This window comes from Cyprinodon variegatus, unplaced genomic scaffold (assembly GCF_000732505.1).
Source record: "Cyprinodon variegatus isolate N-32 unplaced genomic scaffold, C_variegatus-1.0 Scaffold443, whole genome shotgun sequence".
Classification (NCBI taxonomy): Eukaryota; Metazoa; Chordata; class Actinopteri; order Cyprinodontiformes; family Cyprinodontidae; genus Cyprinodon; species Cyprinodon variegatus.
Genome location: NW_015150896.1, coordinates 472,309 through 489,146, shown reverse-complemented (window position 1 = coordinate 489,146; position 16,838 = coordinate 472,309). Strand labels below are relative to the sequence as shown.

At 36.5% G+C, this 16,838-nt stretch overlaps 1 protein-coding gene across 1 annotated transcript in view; it reads right to left on the bottom strand.

Moving 5' to 3' along the window:
* abcb6 (ATP binding cassette subfamily B member 6 (Langereis blood group)) overlaps window positions 1–2,320 on the bottom strand; it is a 10,781-nt gene extending 8,461 nt beyond the window's left edge. The window contains exons 1-3 of the mRNA XM_015388933.1: window positions 2,060–2,320; window positions 1,143–1,666; window positions 388–528 (exon numbers count right to left, since the gene is read on the bottom strand). Of these exons, the coding sequence (XP_015244419.1) occupies window positions 388–528; window positions 1,143–1,658 (657 nt within the window). The 5' untranslated portion in view covers window positions 1,659–1,666; window positions 2,060–2,320. The remainder of the gene's footprint in view (window positions 1–387; window positions 529–1,142; window positions 1,667–2,059) is intronic.
* Window positions 2,321–16,838: the final 14,518 nt, after the last annotated feature.

Genomic DNA, 16,838 nt, shown 5'->3' with positions numbered 1-16,838 from the left:
GAAAGTTCTGGAATTAAATATTAGAGGCTGCAAAAGGTTTGAGTTGTGGCGTAAGTTCACTTTTCACTATGACAACGGCGCAGCTTATCATCGAGTCAGAACTACAACTGACTGGTTTACATTATAGGATACTTGTGTCTAAGGAGTGGCCTAGTTCAAGTCCAGGCTCAGGTCTAAATAAGAATTGGAGGAAAACTTGTTGATGTTCAGGAATATTCTTCATCAAGCCTGAACCTGATGCTCTTAGTAGGTTGAATCGGTCTTTAAAAGACTTAAAGCTCTCACTGATCCGCAATATAGTTAAAAATCCTGCTATTTATACTACAGTCAGCACTATAAACCAAGGCAATTTCTACTCCTTAAATATTCCTCCCTGCCTCCTCCTACCTGCATGTTGTTCTCCACGTCCCGTTCGTCTTCGTTTATGAGAAGCATGTATGGTTTTCGGGGCAACCCGGGGGCTTTAAGACCAATGAAGAAGAGGAGCCCGGTGCAGAAGTAGCGGATCAGCCAGAGAGCGAACTGCACCTGAGAGGTTCAATAAACATTTCAAAGTAGATCAATACAGATTCTCATTTAATTCTCCTTCAGCAGCTTTGTGCTTTATTTCAAAACGCTAAATCTTTAATCATCTACACATTCAGTTAAAACCACAGATAATCAGAGGTAGTAAAGTTGGAAAAAAGAACAAAAACTTCAAGTCATGCTTAGAATTACAAACTGACCACTGCTGACTCAGCATGGGAGGAGCAACATCGTGACTTAGTAAATCTGCTAACAGGGTTTAGGATCTGAAACAGGACTTGCAGTGACTCAGCAAAACAGGGAAACGTCACTAAACCTGTGCGGCTGTCAGCCGGGGTGGATGGTTACTGCTTTGCATTCAGACGGCTTTTGAATCTTGAAAGGAGTGGCTCATGCAGCTAATACTTATCTCACCTTTGGCCTGACTGAAAATAAAAGGAGTTTGATTGTAATGCCAGATGCAAAGATTGATTGCACGCTTTTGGATTAACTTGGTGAAGCAATACTTAAACCTTTAAATCTTTTACAAGATTTTACAATTAAAATCAGTACTGAAAAAAATGGAAGTGTTTTTAGTCTTGACTTCTTTCTAATATGTTTCCTAAATTATGCCTCACCTCTTCACCAGTCGCCTCCAGGCCCCACCACCAGTGCGGACTGTACCAGGAGATGAAGGCGAGGTTCTCAGCAGAGAAAGCCAAGGCCCAGAACACCAGCAGCGCCGTGCTGTGTCCCCTCGTCCGGTCCATCAGCGGGACCCTTTGCCTCTCCACCCTGAGCAGAGCTAAAGCCCAGGCCCAGCCCATCATGGAGAAGCAGCCATACAGGACCACATAACCCGGGAGCTCTCCGCCGCTTGCAGCTCGCCACACCATCCCACCCAGAAACTGGAGCAGGAGAAGCACGGTGAGGACCATCTGGAAGCTGTAGAGGCAGGAGCGAGGGATGAACTTGGGCTCCATGGAGGTGCCATACTTCTGGTAGCAAATGCAGTGGACGGTGCCGAGGAAGAAGGAGATGGCCAGCAGGATGGTGGGGACCAAGGTGAAGTAGAAGCAGGGGGAGATGCCTTGATCCACCCAGGTGTGGGAGATGGAGGTGTTTGCCTCACAGTAGCTCTGGATGAACACCATGACTGCAGCTGAGGAACAGCACACAATCAATTATAAACCATCAGAGGAACCAATTAGTTTCATTATTTACTCAAAAAGTGGAAAACATGTATGATTAGACTCCAAGTATTGGATTAGACTCCAATTCTCTCAGGTGTAATCCATTGATCAGCTAAATAAACCATCAGAAATGGTGTAAATAAAGGATTGATGTGAGGAAAAATAATAAAATGGGATTTTTATTAAGAAATACAGAAAAAAATCGACATAATGACTAACATGTGCGTCAAAACATGTAAACAATCCACGTTTAAACGTATATATGCATAAAAAAATAAAGAAAAAAAACAGCAAAAAGAAAAAAAAAAACTACAGAGACATTTTACGGTTAGAAGTGAAAAGTTATTGATTTTGAACCTTACCTTTCCTGTCGATTTGAGATAATGGAAAAGCCTCCAGTTATCACCAGAGATTAGCCTCCAGCAGCTCCTGGAACCGGCGGCTAGTTGTTGCTAACAGTCTCGGTTTAAATACAATGACAGCCGTGTTTAACAAAGCGGCAGCTAAAAGTCCAGCTTCTTTTACTCTACCTCTCTGTCATAACTGCTCTCATCTTAGCGTCTAAGAGCTGCACCACTGTTTGTCCTTGTTACGTCATGCGTTAAACAACAGCTATTCATGACTCGGCAACCGACGCTTACGCAACGTCGTCTTTGTGCTGCAGTGCCCCCTAGTGGATGAAAGGTCAAACTACTCAAAAAATAGACCGCCTGTTTTTTATGAAGGTGGATTTGTTTCTTTATTATTAAATAAAAAGAAGGTTGCTTCAATCAAAAAAATGTAGTTTCAATTAAAAACACCTTCAATGGAAAAAAAAGTATTTGAATCGAAAAAACAACAACATTTCTTTAATGGAAAATGTTTTCTTTGATAGAAATCAAGTTTTTTTTGTTTAAATCAACTTTTTTAAATTGAAGTAACAATGTTTTTTGATTGAAAAATATGTAATGGGTAGGACATTTGTGTCTTTATCATTCAATCAAAAAAGTCAGTTAAATGAAAAGATAAATGTTTTCAATCATAGAAAATAGTTTTTGATTACAAATAAAATATTGGAGACTTAAAAAAATACATTTGAACACTTTCATTTTTTTTTATTGAAAAATTTTTCTTTGATAGAAGTGATCTTTTTTTCTGTTTGGGACTTACATGGGTAGAACATTTGCGTCTTAATCATTCAATTCCAAAAAAAAAAAAAAAAAGTTTCAATCAAAGAAAAAACTGTTCAAAAAAGCTTCAAGGACAAATACTTTTTTTCTTTGATTGACAAGTTTTTTGCTTGTCACTGAAGTGAAGGTGATTTAAATTGAAAATATATTTTTTGATTGAAGCAACCTTTTTTTTAATTGAATAATAAAGAAACAACCTACCTTCATAGTTTAGAATTATAATGAAAATTTCATTTATATTATTTACTTAGGTTGTAAATAATAAGTTGTTGAATTTATATAGAATATTAACAATTTAAAGGGACATTGCAGAAAAGAAAGAAGAACTTTCTCGTGCGCACCAGAAACTTCCTCATGCACAACTCATCTGTTATTTTTTGTGTGCAACCCAGACACTTTCACGTGCGCAACAAACAATTTTCCGAGTGAACCTGATTTTTTTCCTTTTCAATATGTAACATAATATTTCAGGCTACCATGTATAATAAAAATACATGACCTTTTTGTGCTATCATATTCCTTATTTGAGCTTGAATACAATGATGGCATTGTTGCCTTGCTTGTCAGTTTAACACAATTAAAAGAAATAGGTAGATGTATTTCTGCACACTGCTAGCACAAGATATGATTTAGTGCGCATGAGAACATTTTTCTTATTCTTCATCGTCAGTTTCCTGTTAGGGTCTTGGTTTCCAGACTTTTGCCATTAGGGCCAAAACATTTAATTGGAATTATTGGGGGTTGTGGGCAAGGGTGTAACTTTGTGATGAAAGGTGGTGGGGCGCTCTAAGGCTGGCGGCTGATGGACCTACAGTTACTCGACCAGAACGCTTTCATTAGCTCTTTATACTTTCCAAAAATGAGCTCAAACATATATTTATTGAACGCGTTCCTATTGTTGAGAACACAAGAGAACTATAATACACTTATATTTATATTTACAGATAGTTGGAGCGATGCCTTTTAGTGCATTACTGATATAAGGCCTAAAAACAATGTATAAAAAATAAAAAATAATGAATAACAGCTGATTCCGATGCCAAAATCGATATCATGCATCCCCAGAATGTGTAATCTCAGCTCCATCCATCCAGAAAAATATGCATGTGCTGCATTTTAAATATAGCATAGCATAGTTTTTTTCTTGTAAACTTTCTGGTAAACTTAGAGATATATTTTATTGCATGTTGCATATCCCAGTAAATCTGTTTCACTTTTAAATCTGCAGCTCTCCCTACTTCTCTCTGTGCTCTGTTAAAAAAGATTTATGAACCTCTTTACTAATATAATGATGCCTGACACAAAAGTTCAAGATCTGTAAAAGCTCTGCAGTCTGATTCTATCTGTACAACAAGAAAACATGTTAATTTTAACCTGTAACTGGGAGTCATGGTCCTCTGAGAAGCCAAAACTGAGAGTTTTTAACTAGTAAAGAACAAACTATGTTTTCTCAAGCTTCTTGCATTATAATACTAACTTGGATAAAGTTATAATCTGTTGTCATTTCTAGCTGAAAAAGCTCTGCATGTCTAATAAACAGATTTTTCAGCGCTATTATCTCTAATTATTTTAACCAACCCGTCTCCTAACTTTTACTTAAACATCGAAGTAGCTGCTGGTTAATATTCACTGAGTGCTGCTGTGTGTCTCTCCTCCAACAATGTAGCTACTTTGTATGCAGTGAAATGCGACCGCAAATCAGGTGTCTCAAAGCGACAGATCTGATGATCTCAAAACGCTCTGAACACAGATAGCTGCACCCAACCTCTGCTACCTTTGGTTAAAGTAAATAAACGGAAAGGGGAAAAAAGCAGAAATTATTGGTGGGGACAAGTCACCACCAGTCCTTCAGAAATTTACGTCTGTGGTTGTGGAGTAAAAGTAGTTTTGGATGCAAATTTATATGAAGCAGTTACACTCAGTTTTAAACCAAAGACTAACCTTGCAGACTCTGCAGAGCACATCTGACCTTAAGATGTTGTAAAATAGTGTTTTATATCAAATTTACCCTAAACATCAACTAAGGGCTTTCTTGAAAGCAAACTAACTGTCAAACTGGCAGCTGATTATACTGTTATGCTTAATCATGAATCAAGTAAGCCAGGAACAAGCAAATATTTTGGGTCCATCCACCTGTTGAATGAAATATACACAATTATTAGGCAACAATTAGTATTAAACCTAATAAATATAAAAACTTTATATAAATAATTTGAGACTGATATTTTATTATTACGTGATAACTTATATTGTTATACAATAGCCAGTAGTTGGCGTTAAATACAGACAGTAAAGACCAAAAACCTAAATGAATTAGAATACCATTGGAGACGTATTTGTTTGAATCACTCAAAATCAGACAGTGAAACTCATTTTATAAAGATTAAATAAAAAGGAACATATTTATAGTTTGTTTCTATTAATTTTGAGTATTAATGTTCACAGCTAAGATACCACAAAAATGTGTTATTTCAGAAATGAGGATATTATATAAAACTAATAATAAATACAGATTTGTTACATCAGGGCCATGTAAAGTCAATGTGCTGAAGTTGTTTTTGTATTGCTGCTTATTTTTTACTTTTTAATGTTTTTATTATCTTTCCCTGAATCTGCTGTGTTTTCCTGCGTTGGTCGTTTCTCTGATCTTGGTGTTTCCAGTCTTGATTGTTTTCCCCCTGAGCTCTTCTAGTCAGATTTTCTACCCAGCTGCGGTTTAGTTAGAGTTAACATGAAATGTTTAAATAGGCAGACAGAATACAGATTAATGTGTTCAATCAGATGAACAGAAAGCTGAGTGGAAGGATATCGGACACAACTGTCAAAATCTGTGCTCTGGAGAAAAAAGGACAGAGCCGTTTGCTCAGTGGTTCAAAGTCCTCTTTTCAGATGAAAGTGTATTTTACTTTTTTTTTAATTTAAACAAAAATGATGTAGAGTCAGCACCCATTTTTAATTTTTTTTTCTCAGAGTCATTGTGAAGTTTCTACAGTCCATGATTTTTGGGATTGCATGCTGCCTGCTAATTTCTCCACTGCGTTTTATCAAGTCCAGAGAGGACGGACACATGCATCCATTGGAGCATTTTAAATCGTTTTATGCTTTCCTCTGCTAAAAAGCTTTATGTGGACGCTGATTTCATTTTCCAGCATGACTTGTAAGGTGCACAGTACCTGCTTTAGAAAGCATGTTGTTGCTTTGCTAAATTGTTAAATGTATAGTGAAGGATTTTCCCGCCCTCTCCACTTAAATTAATGCACATGCTAAACCCTGTACCCTCACCTGAGAGGGAATACCTATTAAATGCATATGAGAGCGTGCACCAGCCCATTTCTCCTTGTGCACGCTCTGTTTAAAAGTTGCTGTTTGCATCAATCATACAAGCTTACTTTCTAGAAGAAGATTTTCAATTTTTCCACTATGTCAGACTCACCACCAGTATCTGAAAATGGGGACGAGCATGTAGGACGGCCTTACGTAAACAGATCACCAGAATGATTGACATTGAAGAAGACCACTTGAAAAAAAAAAAAAAAAAAAACTTTCCCCACTATACTTAAAAGTTATATTTTAACAATAATAATAGAACTTTATTGAGCTCACATTGGAGACATTTTAACTCTGCATCTTAACCCATCCCCTTGGGGAGCAGTTGGCTGCCATTGTGCGGCGTCCAGGGAGTAGTTTGGGGTAAAGGGTCTTGCTCAGAGAACCAGTGTGCAGTCGGGATCAAACCGGGTACTTGCACTGGAAAAAAACAAAATCTAGATAAGTCATTTTTTTTCTTAAAATAGCTGCATTTGCTCTTGAATTAAGGAGGTAAGAGAAACATTTTGCCAATGGAACAAGACAATTTAATTTAAAATAAGAAAACACAATTGCATTGTCTTATTTCAAGTGCATATTATCTAATTATCCTATTTTAAGAGTAAAAATACTAATTTCATTGGCAAACTATCTTATTTACCTACTCAAATTAAGGGTAAATACACTTAATTTAAGAAATTTTTTACTTATTTCTAGGTCGTTTTTCCAGTGTGCAACCTTCTCAGAGCACAAGCACACTGCTATAACCCACTAGGCCAGCACACACCCCTTAACTGTTGCCTCAATAAATTTATTCTAAAGTTAAAGTAAAATTTGAATGCATCTGGATGCACTTATGTTCACTGTTAAACATTTTGCAATAAGAACCTTTTTACTGGCTGAAATTGCAAAAGATGAACAAAAGATGGCACTAAATGCAAAGGATTACTCAGACTGAAGATTGGTGAACACAGTTCTGTACTGACTCTTACCCATTCCTGCAGCTGGGGAAGACAAACAGCAACCCATAGAAGTCACATCACCAACATTTGTAAAAACAAATTATGATTTAGCGTGATCTAACAGCTGCATAAAAGCCCCAGACTGACTGATGATATTGTCCAGCAGCGACAGGTTTGGGTTTCAGTTAAAGGGGTCATTTCCAGCATCCTCCTGCAGTGATGAAAGGGTTTAACAGTAATTCTAACAGTAAAGTCAGGGGTTAGTAAGAGAAAGGAAAGTTAAATCTCTTTTCTCTTAGAAGGAGTACATTACTCCTCAGGATTTAGCTAGTTTATGAGCTGGCGTATGAAAGAAGGGTTAAAATGAGATGATTACCCTGATGTGAAGGAGAGGAAAATAGAACAGAATTAAACAGCTTCTGATGTCTGTGTGCATTTAGTCTCTAAAACACACAGTGAAAGAAAAGCACAAAAAAAAGAAGCGAAATCTTATCATTTAGAGCCTTCACAAAGGGAATAAAGAGCCACTAATCTGTTTCATCTTCCCAGTTCTTTTGTGTGAGTTGAAATGGACCTTCTGTCCATCAGCTGCTTGTCACCCAGCTCCTTTGTCCCCCCCATAGATGTGATAGCCTGCCCATCACAAACCTCATCTCTCCCCTCTTTTGTCAGGAAGCCCTACATTCAAGCATCAGCCGGAGCCCTATAAGTCCTTTAGGTGTGTGTTTTCTTGTGTCCAGACCTGCTTTTTTATCCCCACTCATTCGCCTCTCTTTGTTTGCTGCCTGACACATATAGGCGGTGAGAGGTGTGGGTAAGATGGATGCATATGCCAATTTTATCTCTTGATTTAGTGGGATAGGAATACCGGTGGCATTAGGAGTGCAACGTCCAATCTTATTAGTGCGGAGGGCGATCAATAAGGCTTTCGATTGTGCTGAATAGAATTCTCTGATAGACTCGGCTTTGGGAGCTTGTTTCTTATTAAAAAGCCCGGGTGAATCGTCTTTGCTACCTTAATATTCACCAATCTGATGTTTGCTCAGCTCAAATACATTGTTTTGTCAGAGGGAAACATTTTCAGCTTTCATCCGACGTCACAAGTGTGGTATTCAACCCCCCTTTACTCTGATTCCTTTAAATAAAACCAACTTATCCGAGTCAAATACCGTCCTTCATCTCATTTGACATAGAGGCAGTTAGGAAGTTCATGGAAACTCTGGAGGAGCTGCCAATACCTATAACTCTGGAGGAAGAATCTGTAAATTTTATAAAATATTATTGCACCTATACAAATCTAAACTTTATGGAATAGTGCCGTGACACTTATAATAAATCCAATTAGAAATTTCCCTCCAATGTGGAAAAGAATGCCACGAGGTGTATGAATTAAAAGTTGAAGCTGCACCAACCCTAAGTAAACCATGGCGTTGGCAGCATCATGCTGTGTGAAGAATATTAATGTGAGGAAAAGAACTGATATTTTTAAATGTTAAGACTTGAAAATGAATGCTAACAGCATTCTCTCAACCCAATGATGATTCACTTTCAGACATTTTGGAAAGAGGACTGAGAAAAAATGTCCAACTCCAGATTTGTACACTAAAAATAAGTAAATATTTCTTAAAATAAGTATATTTACCCTTTATTTAAGGAGGTAAATATGATGATCTGCCAATGGAATGAGTAATTTTCCACTTAAAAAAAGCTAACTAGATATTATACAATTAAAATAAGACAATACAATTGTTTTTTTCTCATTTCATTTGTTAAATGTCTTATTCCACTGGCAAAGTTTCTCACTTCCCTGCTTAATTCAAGACCAAATGCACTTTTTAGAGAAAAATTGACCTACTTATTTTTCCGTTTTTTTGCAATGATTCATGTTTTAACCCTTTATGGGGCACTCAGTAAAATACTTTTAAAAATCAAAATTTCAAGCCAATGGTGTTATTGGAATCCAGGACAAGACCTAATTACCTTTGAAACATTAAAAAAATATGGATATATTGATGGCAAAAGTTAATGTCAATGTAATAACAGGAAATACCAACTTACCAGAATATATTAGAAAAATAACAAAAGTGCTTCTATAAGAAATTCATGAAAAACACTCTTAGAGTAAAATAAACACTTTTTTTTGGTACAACATAACCTTAGAGGCATTAATGCAGATACCGAGACTTACATTTTTTTGTACCTAAATATAATAATTAACTAGTTTTGTTAACTTTTTAACTTTACTTTTGAACTTTTCAAGTAGATTTTTACCTCTTTTTCTTGACTTAACTTTATTTTAAAACTTAATTTACAGTACATAATATATCATTCAAGGGCTCATCTAGTAGGTCAAATGCCAAAGTAAGATGTACAATCATGTAGCAGTTTCTTTGTTAAATGGCTGGATATAGATCTTGTGCTTCTAGACTTCACTAATGGACGGGGGGACTCCATTTGTAAGGGGTATGCGAGTTATCAAAAACGGTAACTCGCCCTTGCTTAGAGGTTTTTATCAGTCAGAAGCAAAAAAGAAAAAAAGGATCTCCATGATCAGTTTGTAACCCTTCCACATTCAGTGAGAGTAACTCATCCAGCTTTCCTTTTCTGCAAAGAGAACAATTCTGGAGATAAAATCTGCTGTACACCTGCTCTTAAACACAAACGGGGGCCTCTGCAGTGAGACTGAACGGAACCAGAGTCTGCAGTCCAAGACAAACGGAGAAGCTGAGATAAATGGAACAGAGTTGGGGGGTAAGAATTGATTAAGAAGTAGCAGAGAGTAAAAAAAAAATAAAATAATCGAATCTCTGTTATCAGTGTTTGGGAATATATAGATTGGCTAAACCTGAGGAATGTTAGAGACCTTCAAAACGCTGCAAACTCTTTGCTTTTTCTTTAATATTGACCTGTTTACTGTATGTGATCATCCTCACGAAGAAGCTCTCCTGCAGCTTTGGGGCTCTCTAAAGATTCTGTGAGCCTGCATCATCCTGGGACTAATATTATGCAAATTAATCAAATTGCTTATTGTATATCTCATGCACTCAGACTTCCAGACAGACATGCACTGCTGCACAAGACTCTGAGGTGAACAGCTGAATTAATGTGAGCTCAGAGGCTGTGATATAGCCTTTGTTTTTGGTAACTTCTAGCTCTTTTTCAAAGGAAGTGAACTTTTTTTGTCTTATGTGAAAATTAACTTGAATATCTGAGATAGAAAAAACAAAGTAAATAGGGGGATAATGTGGGGAAACAATTTTTCCCCAGCTCTGTACATGATCACTATTCATCTTTCGATGCAAACATGTACATTAACATAGATTACACTGGAAAAACAAAGTCCTTATGTTTCTGCTAGAAGCACAAGCTCATGGTTATGAGGGTCAGCACCACCGCTGATAAAGTCTGTGATGAATGAAACTGGCTTCTCATGGCCTCTAACGGCCTGCTGAAACTGTCATAAGGTGGATGCATTTGACCTCCAAACACTTTAATTCAACTTGTGCCAAATCCACAACCCTGCAGAGAGAGAGAGAGCTGCAGAAACAGGGGTGTGACCATGGCTGTTTCTGGACATCAGGGGTTGTTGATGAAACGGAGAGTTTGAAACAGCTGGGATGTGACCTAGTTTGGAGGTTTTTTTTTTTTTTTGTAGGTTTATGATGCCTGTAATCAAGGCAAGAGCTGCAATAATTGAGAAAACACATGTGAGATTCAGAAAGAGTTCAAATTAAAATATTTTTTTCTTAATAATTTTGAAAGCGTAGCTGAAGCTCAGTCAGGCTGACTGGTGAGCATCTATGAACTCTCCTTGTATTTAGGTCTAAACTAAAGCAGGGTGTCTGTCTGACTCCAGTCCTCCAGGTCCGATGTTTTAGAACTTTTACTCTCACTTAAATACTCAAATAAATTTTATTTCAAGCATATCAACAAGTATCTCAGGGTTGTTAGATATTCAATTCAGACTTTCAGAAAAATCGTTTGACACGCCGATGCTCCTCAAGGACTCCTCCTCAAGGATTTCCTTCCTTCTGCCTTTCTCTTACCCTGCAGGAGGAAACCATCCTCCAGAGGTGCGTACAGTACCTAAAAGTGTACTAGTAGCACTACTTCATTGTATTTTTACCCAAGTAAAAGTAAAAGTAGCCTTCAAAAAATTACTTAAGAGTGAAAAAGTATTTGGTAAAAAGGCCACTAACACAAAATCATAACAACTGATTTATGCAGTCATATGCAAATTCTGCTGTAAGTTAAAATTAACATAACATACAGTAATCACACACTAAAAATAAAAAAGGTAGAATGAACACCAGGTATGAAACTTAAAAAAAAAAAATAAAATATCTAGAATAGTTTAAATTACAGTTATCTGTCTACTGTACTTTCTCTCAAAAAATAAATGCTAAAATGTTCCTACACTCAATGATATTTTCACACATAGACTACGGCATCACAACCTGCACACTTACTGGAGACGCAACTTTAAAACCAATAGAAATATTATTCAAAAAATCTTTAAAAATCTTTAAACAAAAGCCCCTGTCTTTCCATCAGGCTAATATTTTTGGAAAAATATAATATGCTCAATTTTAAAAATTTTATTCATTTTTAAAATAGTTGTTTAATTTACAAAGTTCTGAACAGATTAGCCCCACTTCCACTTTCTACCTACATTAGACCTGGCAGACGTACAGTATTTGCGCCAGAGCCTCTTCCAGAGGAGACCTAGAGATCCCCCACAGAAGAACAACCTTTGGACAAACCGTTCTATCAGTCAGAGTGGGTCACTTCTGGAACAGCCTACCAACAAACATAAGGGAATGTCCCACTTATTGCACATTTAAAAAGCACCTTAAACAGTTTCTTAAAAGCTCCCAGTCATGCACTCACTCATTTTATTGTTGGAATGTCATTGTCTGAACATGTGTCTATGTGTTTGACTGATATTGTATTGTATTGTGTTGTTTTGTCTTCCTGCCTCAGGACGACAGATGTAAATTAGCAACTATGCTATAATCTGGCTCATTTACAATCTGTATAGAAGTATAAGATTGTTCATTAATGTGCTCTGTCCTGATTGAATAAATAAGAAATAATAATAAAAAAATAACACAATAAGCCTTGATTACAATAACAACAAAGCATGTCCTCATAAAGGTGCAGATCATTTTAATAAAAGCTTCATTTTATTAAGTGAACTTGCTCATAATGAATGTCGCTAGAGTTCCTGAAATTTCTATTCAAGTAAAAGTAATGCTACTTTATACTTGCACTATACAATGCACTAGATCTATTCATAAAAGCAATTCTTTTAAAAAAGTTACTTGAGTAAATATCACTGAGTAAATGTTGTATAATATACTTTGAACTAATCTATTTAATGCATGTTTGCCCTTGTCCCCTACATTTTTTTGTGGCAGATTACAAAAGGTGTCCTTAATGGGAACTGTAAATAGTTTTAAAACAGATGCAATCCACACTTTTGAGGTTTGCAAAAATAAGAATCAGGTAATACTTTGTGTTAGACTATAACATTCAATTCACATTTAATGCCAAATAAAGGCTGACAGAATGCCATCGTATCATTTTTCTCAGTTTGCAGCGTCAAAACTTGCAATAGAATTCAGACAAATTTTGCTAAAAATATCATCCTTTCCCCCTCAGTCTTAAGGATATTTGTATATATCCTTAAACATTTGGTACTTGTGTGGTCATCTGCTCTCCTGAAACAAGTAAATTTTTTAAGTACTAAGTATGGAAAGACTTTATAAATATTTTCATCCTATAATGGAGTACAAACCTGTAGAAGGTGCAACTCACCATCTTTAGATCAACAGGGGACTTTTGAGTTTACCAAAACTGAAAAATGCCCAACAACCTTTCTGCAAATATAAAGCAGAAAACCCAGAAGAAAAGGTTTCTGGTCTCATCAGAATTTCAGCCCAGTCAAAGTGGGATTTCTCAAGAATTTGATAGTCACTAACCAGACACTTTATTAGAAACTCTGGGCTGGTGCTAGGTTGGACCTTCCTTTGCCATTAGAACTGCTTTGATAATTTTTGCATGAATTTAATAAGGTATAAGGAGAATTTCTTATAAAAATCTGGTTAATACTGGCATGACAGGAAATGGCTGCACAGTCATGACACGAACCTCATTCCAACACAGACCATATTGTGGTTCAACCTGAGCTATTTTCTATAATTATGCTGCTATGTGTTTAGGCTGCTGGAACACATAGGGACCACTTTTCTTCATTCTGCTTTATTTTATTTCTGCTTTATTTTCCCATTCTGCAGTATTTGTTAAGTTCCACTCATAACTTTACATTCTCTCTGCTATTTCATATCATAGTAGCTTCATCTGGTCTGATCCTTGTTTGGCTGTGACTACATCGTGGATTGACATATCAGCTGTGCTGCTGCCATCAACATCTCTGTTTATAGATTGTCGAGCTTGGCCTGTTTATCAGTGTAATCCTGTTTATGTTACTGTTACTAACTGTATGTACTTTCTTTCATCCTCGGACCCTGGCTGTGTCTTTCCTAGATGGGGCCGCCTGTGGAGCTGGTTGACATTTATCTTTTGTATCTCTGCTTCTGTCTCCTTAAAACCCAGTTGGCCTCAGCAATTGGCAGCGCAAACTGAGCCTGGTAAAAGTAACTGTCGCTACATTAATGTTTGGTGTGAGCGATTGCTGAAGAGTCAATCACAAAATGCTGACGAAATTCTTCACTGCAGTCTCATCCAGGAGTAACACGTCTTGCAAGTCAATGACTGGATGCAATCAGCTGCTTTTCCTAACAGATCTGACAGTATTGTCTCTGTAAAGCGCCTTGAGATAACGTGTGTTATGAACTGGCATCATATAAATAAACTGAATTGAATTATTTAATTTAAATCTGACTATGTTCAGGAAATCAGCTTTGTGGGCATGAAAGGGAACCTTTCAGCTATCAATGTTTCTTTCATCTAGATCACAGTGACAGTAATAAAGTACTCACTGCATGCGCAATTCCTTGCTACAAAGAAAAAAAAAGCATTTCAGTCTCATTTATCCAGGTCTGAATAATGGAGAATAAAGTGAGAAGTATTTAATGAACTTGAAGTGCCTTTATGATTCCCCACTCGAGAAGGATTAAGAAGGAGGGAGGCACCTTCCCGCATGAGCAGCTCTGCAGCCAGGCTGACTTCCACATGGCTCGCAGGGGACGCCACCAGGGAGCAGAATGTCAGTTTTAAATGAGCATTTCTTTGCTTTGGGCTGGGGGGTGATGGATAATGCTTTTGTGCATTAGTTAGAGAGCGACGAGGACCATTTACCAATGCAATGTGTATGTGCCTGTTTTGGTGGCGCATCAGTACATCTGCATATTCTGATTGCATGCAGCTAGCGTCACACTCCTCTGGGCTGGGAAGGCAGAGCATCTGGAGACAAGGACTCTCACTAGTATCAAGCTGAGAGTATTTATTTGGTCTGGGGTTGTGGGAATAAAGGAGGCATCTTCTTGTAGTTAAACATAGTCCTTCAAAACACTTTGGAACAGACTGCATATTGGTTAGAAACTTTCAGCAACAATTTTACTCTAAGTCTTTTAATTCTTTAAAAAATATGTACATGAAACAGGTACATAAAATAATTTTATTTAATAATAATTTTAAAATCTAATACAATTTCGACAGGGTTCTCAGGAGATTAGAAATGAGAGTTATAGATAAGATGGAGTTGGTTATAGGACCATATCCAGGTAGCTTGTTGTTTATTTGACTATAGTTGCACATATTCAGAAACTACAGAACCATGGGACTGTAGAAAACCTCCCTGGACGTGGACATAGGTGGAAAACTGATGACAAATCAAAGAGATGGATGGTATGAACAGCAACAAAAGAGCCCAGAAACACGTTTAACGTGATTAAAGGTGAACTTCAAGCTCACAGAACTATCTATCAGTGTTGGATCCCTCTATCCGTTATTATTGGAGCCAAAGTCTATGGGTGACGATCAAGGAGGATTTAAAAACTAATCATTAAAAACCTAGACTGGAATTTTTTTGCCAAACTACATGTTTAGATCTGTAAGGAAGACACCTTATCTACTTCTAAGACCAGGTTAAAACTTTAGTTTTTATAAAGCTTATAGTTGGAGTGCCTCACTTTATCATTAGCTATAGTTATTCTGCTATAAGCTTGGCTGCTTGAGGACATGGGGACCACTTTACACCATTCTGCTTCCTCCTATTTCTAATTTTAATTCAGCCATATTTAATAAGTAACCACTAACTTAATACTTCCACCTTGAGTTAATACCTGTATTCCGAAAATCTTTCAAACCATTTCTGAATCCAGATTTGTATCCATATCATCAAAATTAAAATATTTGTTGCGAGTAAAAATACACACATCCTATCCCGTCCCATCCATCCGACAAATTTCAGCAAAATCCGTCCTTGCTTTTTTAATTATTCTGAAAACCAACTAACAGATGCCAATGACAACATAATCGCCTTGACAGATGTTAATTAAATTGAACTAAATTAACTGAATTAAATTAGCCTGGACTGAAACAGGCTAGCTGCACAGCATAAATCACCATGGTAACTAATTTGTTACTGCATTTGTGAAACTGAGTTGAAGCTTAATTATTAAGTCATGTATCCTTGAAATCCTGCCTTTATTTGCTATCTTGGTTTTGTTAAACAGCCCTCAGGACCATGGAGACAGTCTAGTGGTTAGGAAGTGTGCTGGTATTTCTTATTAGTAGAAAGCATCCCATCTAAGGTACACTATGATCTTTTTGATACATATGAAAAGTGCTTTTACAGGAGAAAACATGTAGCAGCAGTACTAGTTGTTTGTACTGTGCAAAAACTTTTTTAGTCTGAAATTACAGCAATTATACGAGACAAAATGTGGCCAGATCTATAGCTGTGTTACATAAAGAACAATTATTTTTAAGTAACAGATTACTCACTTTGTGCGACACAATTATCTTATTCAACCTATTGTGTGGAGGTTTAGGGATCAACGTTCAAAACTTGTACTCATTTTTCATATTCCCAAACAGGGCTCTGAAAAATATCAATAAAAGGAGACAAAAATCCTTCAAACCTGCATTTTTACAACTGTAAGTTGTAGTTTAGTGGAAATTCTCCAGGTTTTGTATTTTATCAGTAAGACAATATTGTCAATGAGCATCCATGGAAGCTTTAAAAAAGCGAATATCTTACTATAATAGGTTCAAAACCAAAATCATGGAATGGACGTAACAGTAAAAGGAATACATTTTTAGAATTGCCCTTATAAAGAAATTAAACATATTAAGGATTCAGGAACAATGAACCATAAAAATAAAAAAAACACATAAAAACCACAATGGGATATTTGAAACTCAGAGTTAACATAAATGATGAAAAAAAAACATGGTGTCATATTTTCAATCTTATATTACTGTAAAGTATAATTGCAGTAGATGTGAATAACTGACAAAGTTTAGATGTAAATAATGTAATACAGGTTAATTAACAGAACTGATGTTGAGTTGATGTAAAATGAATTCAGGGGCAGATATAATTAGATTTCTCGTCTCTCTTCCTTATTTGCAAAATGCATTGATTTAGGAGTGTGTGCATTGTTACGTATATACATTTTAATGTTATTTTTTTCATTTAAATAAATAAAATACCCTTAATTTCTTTATGGCTG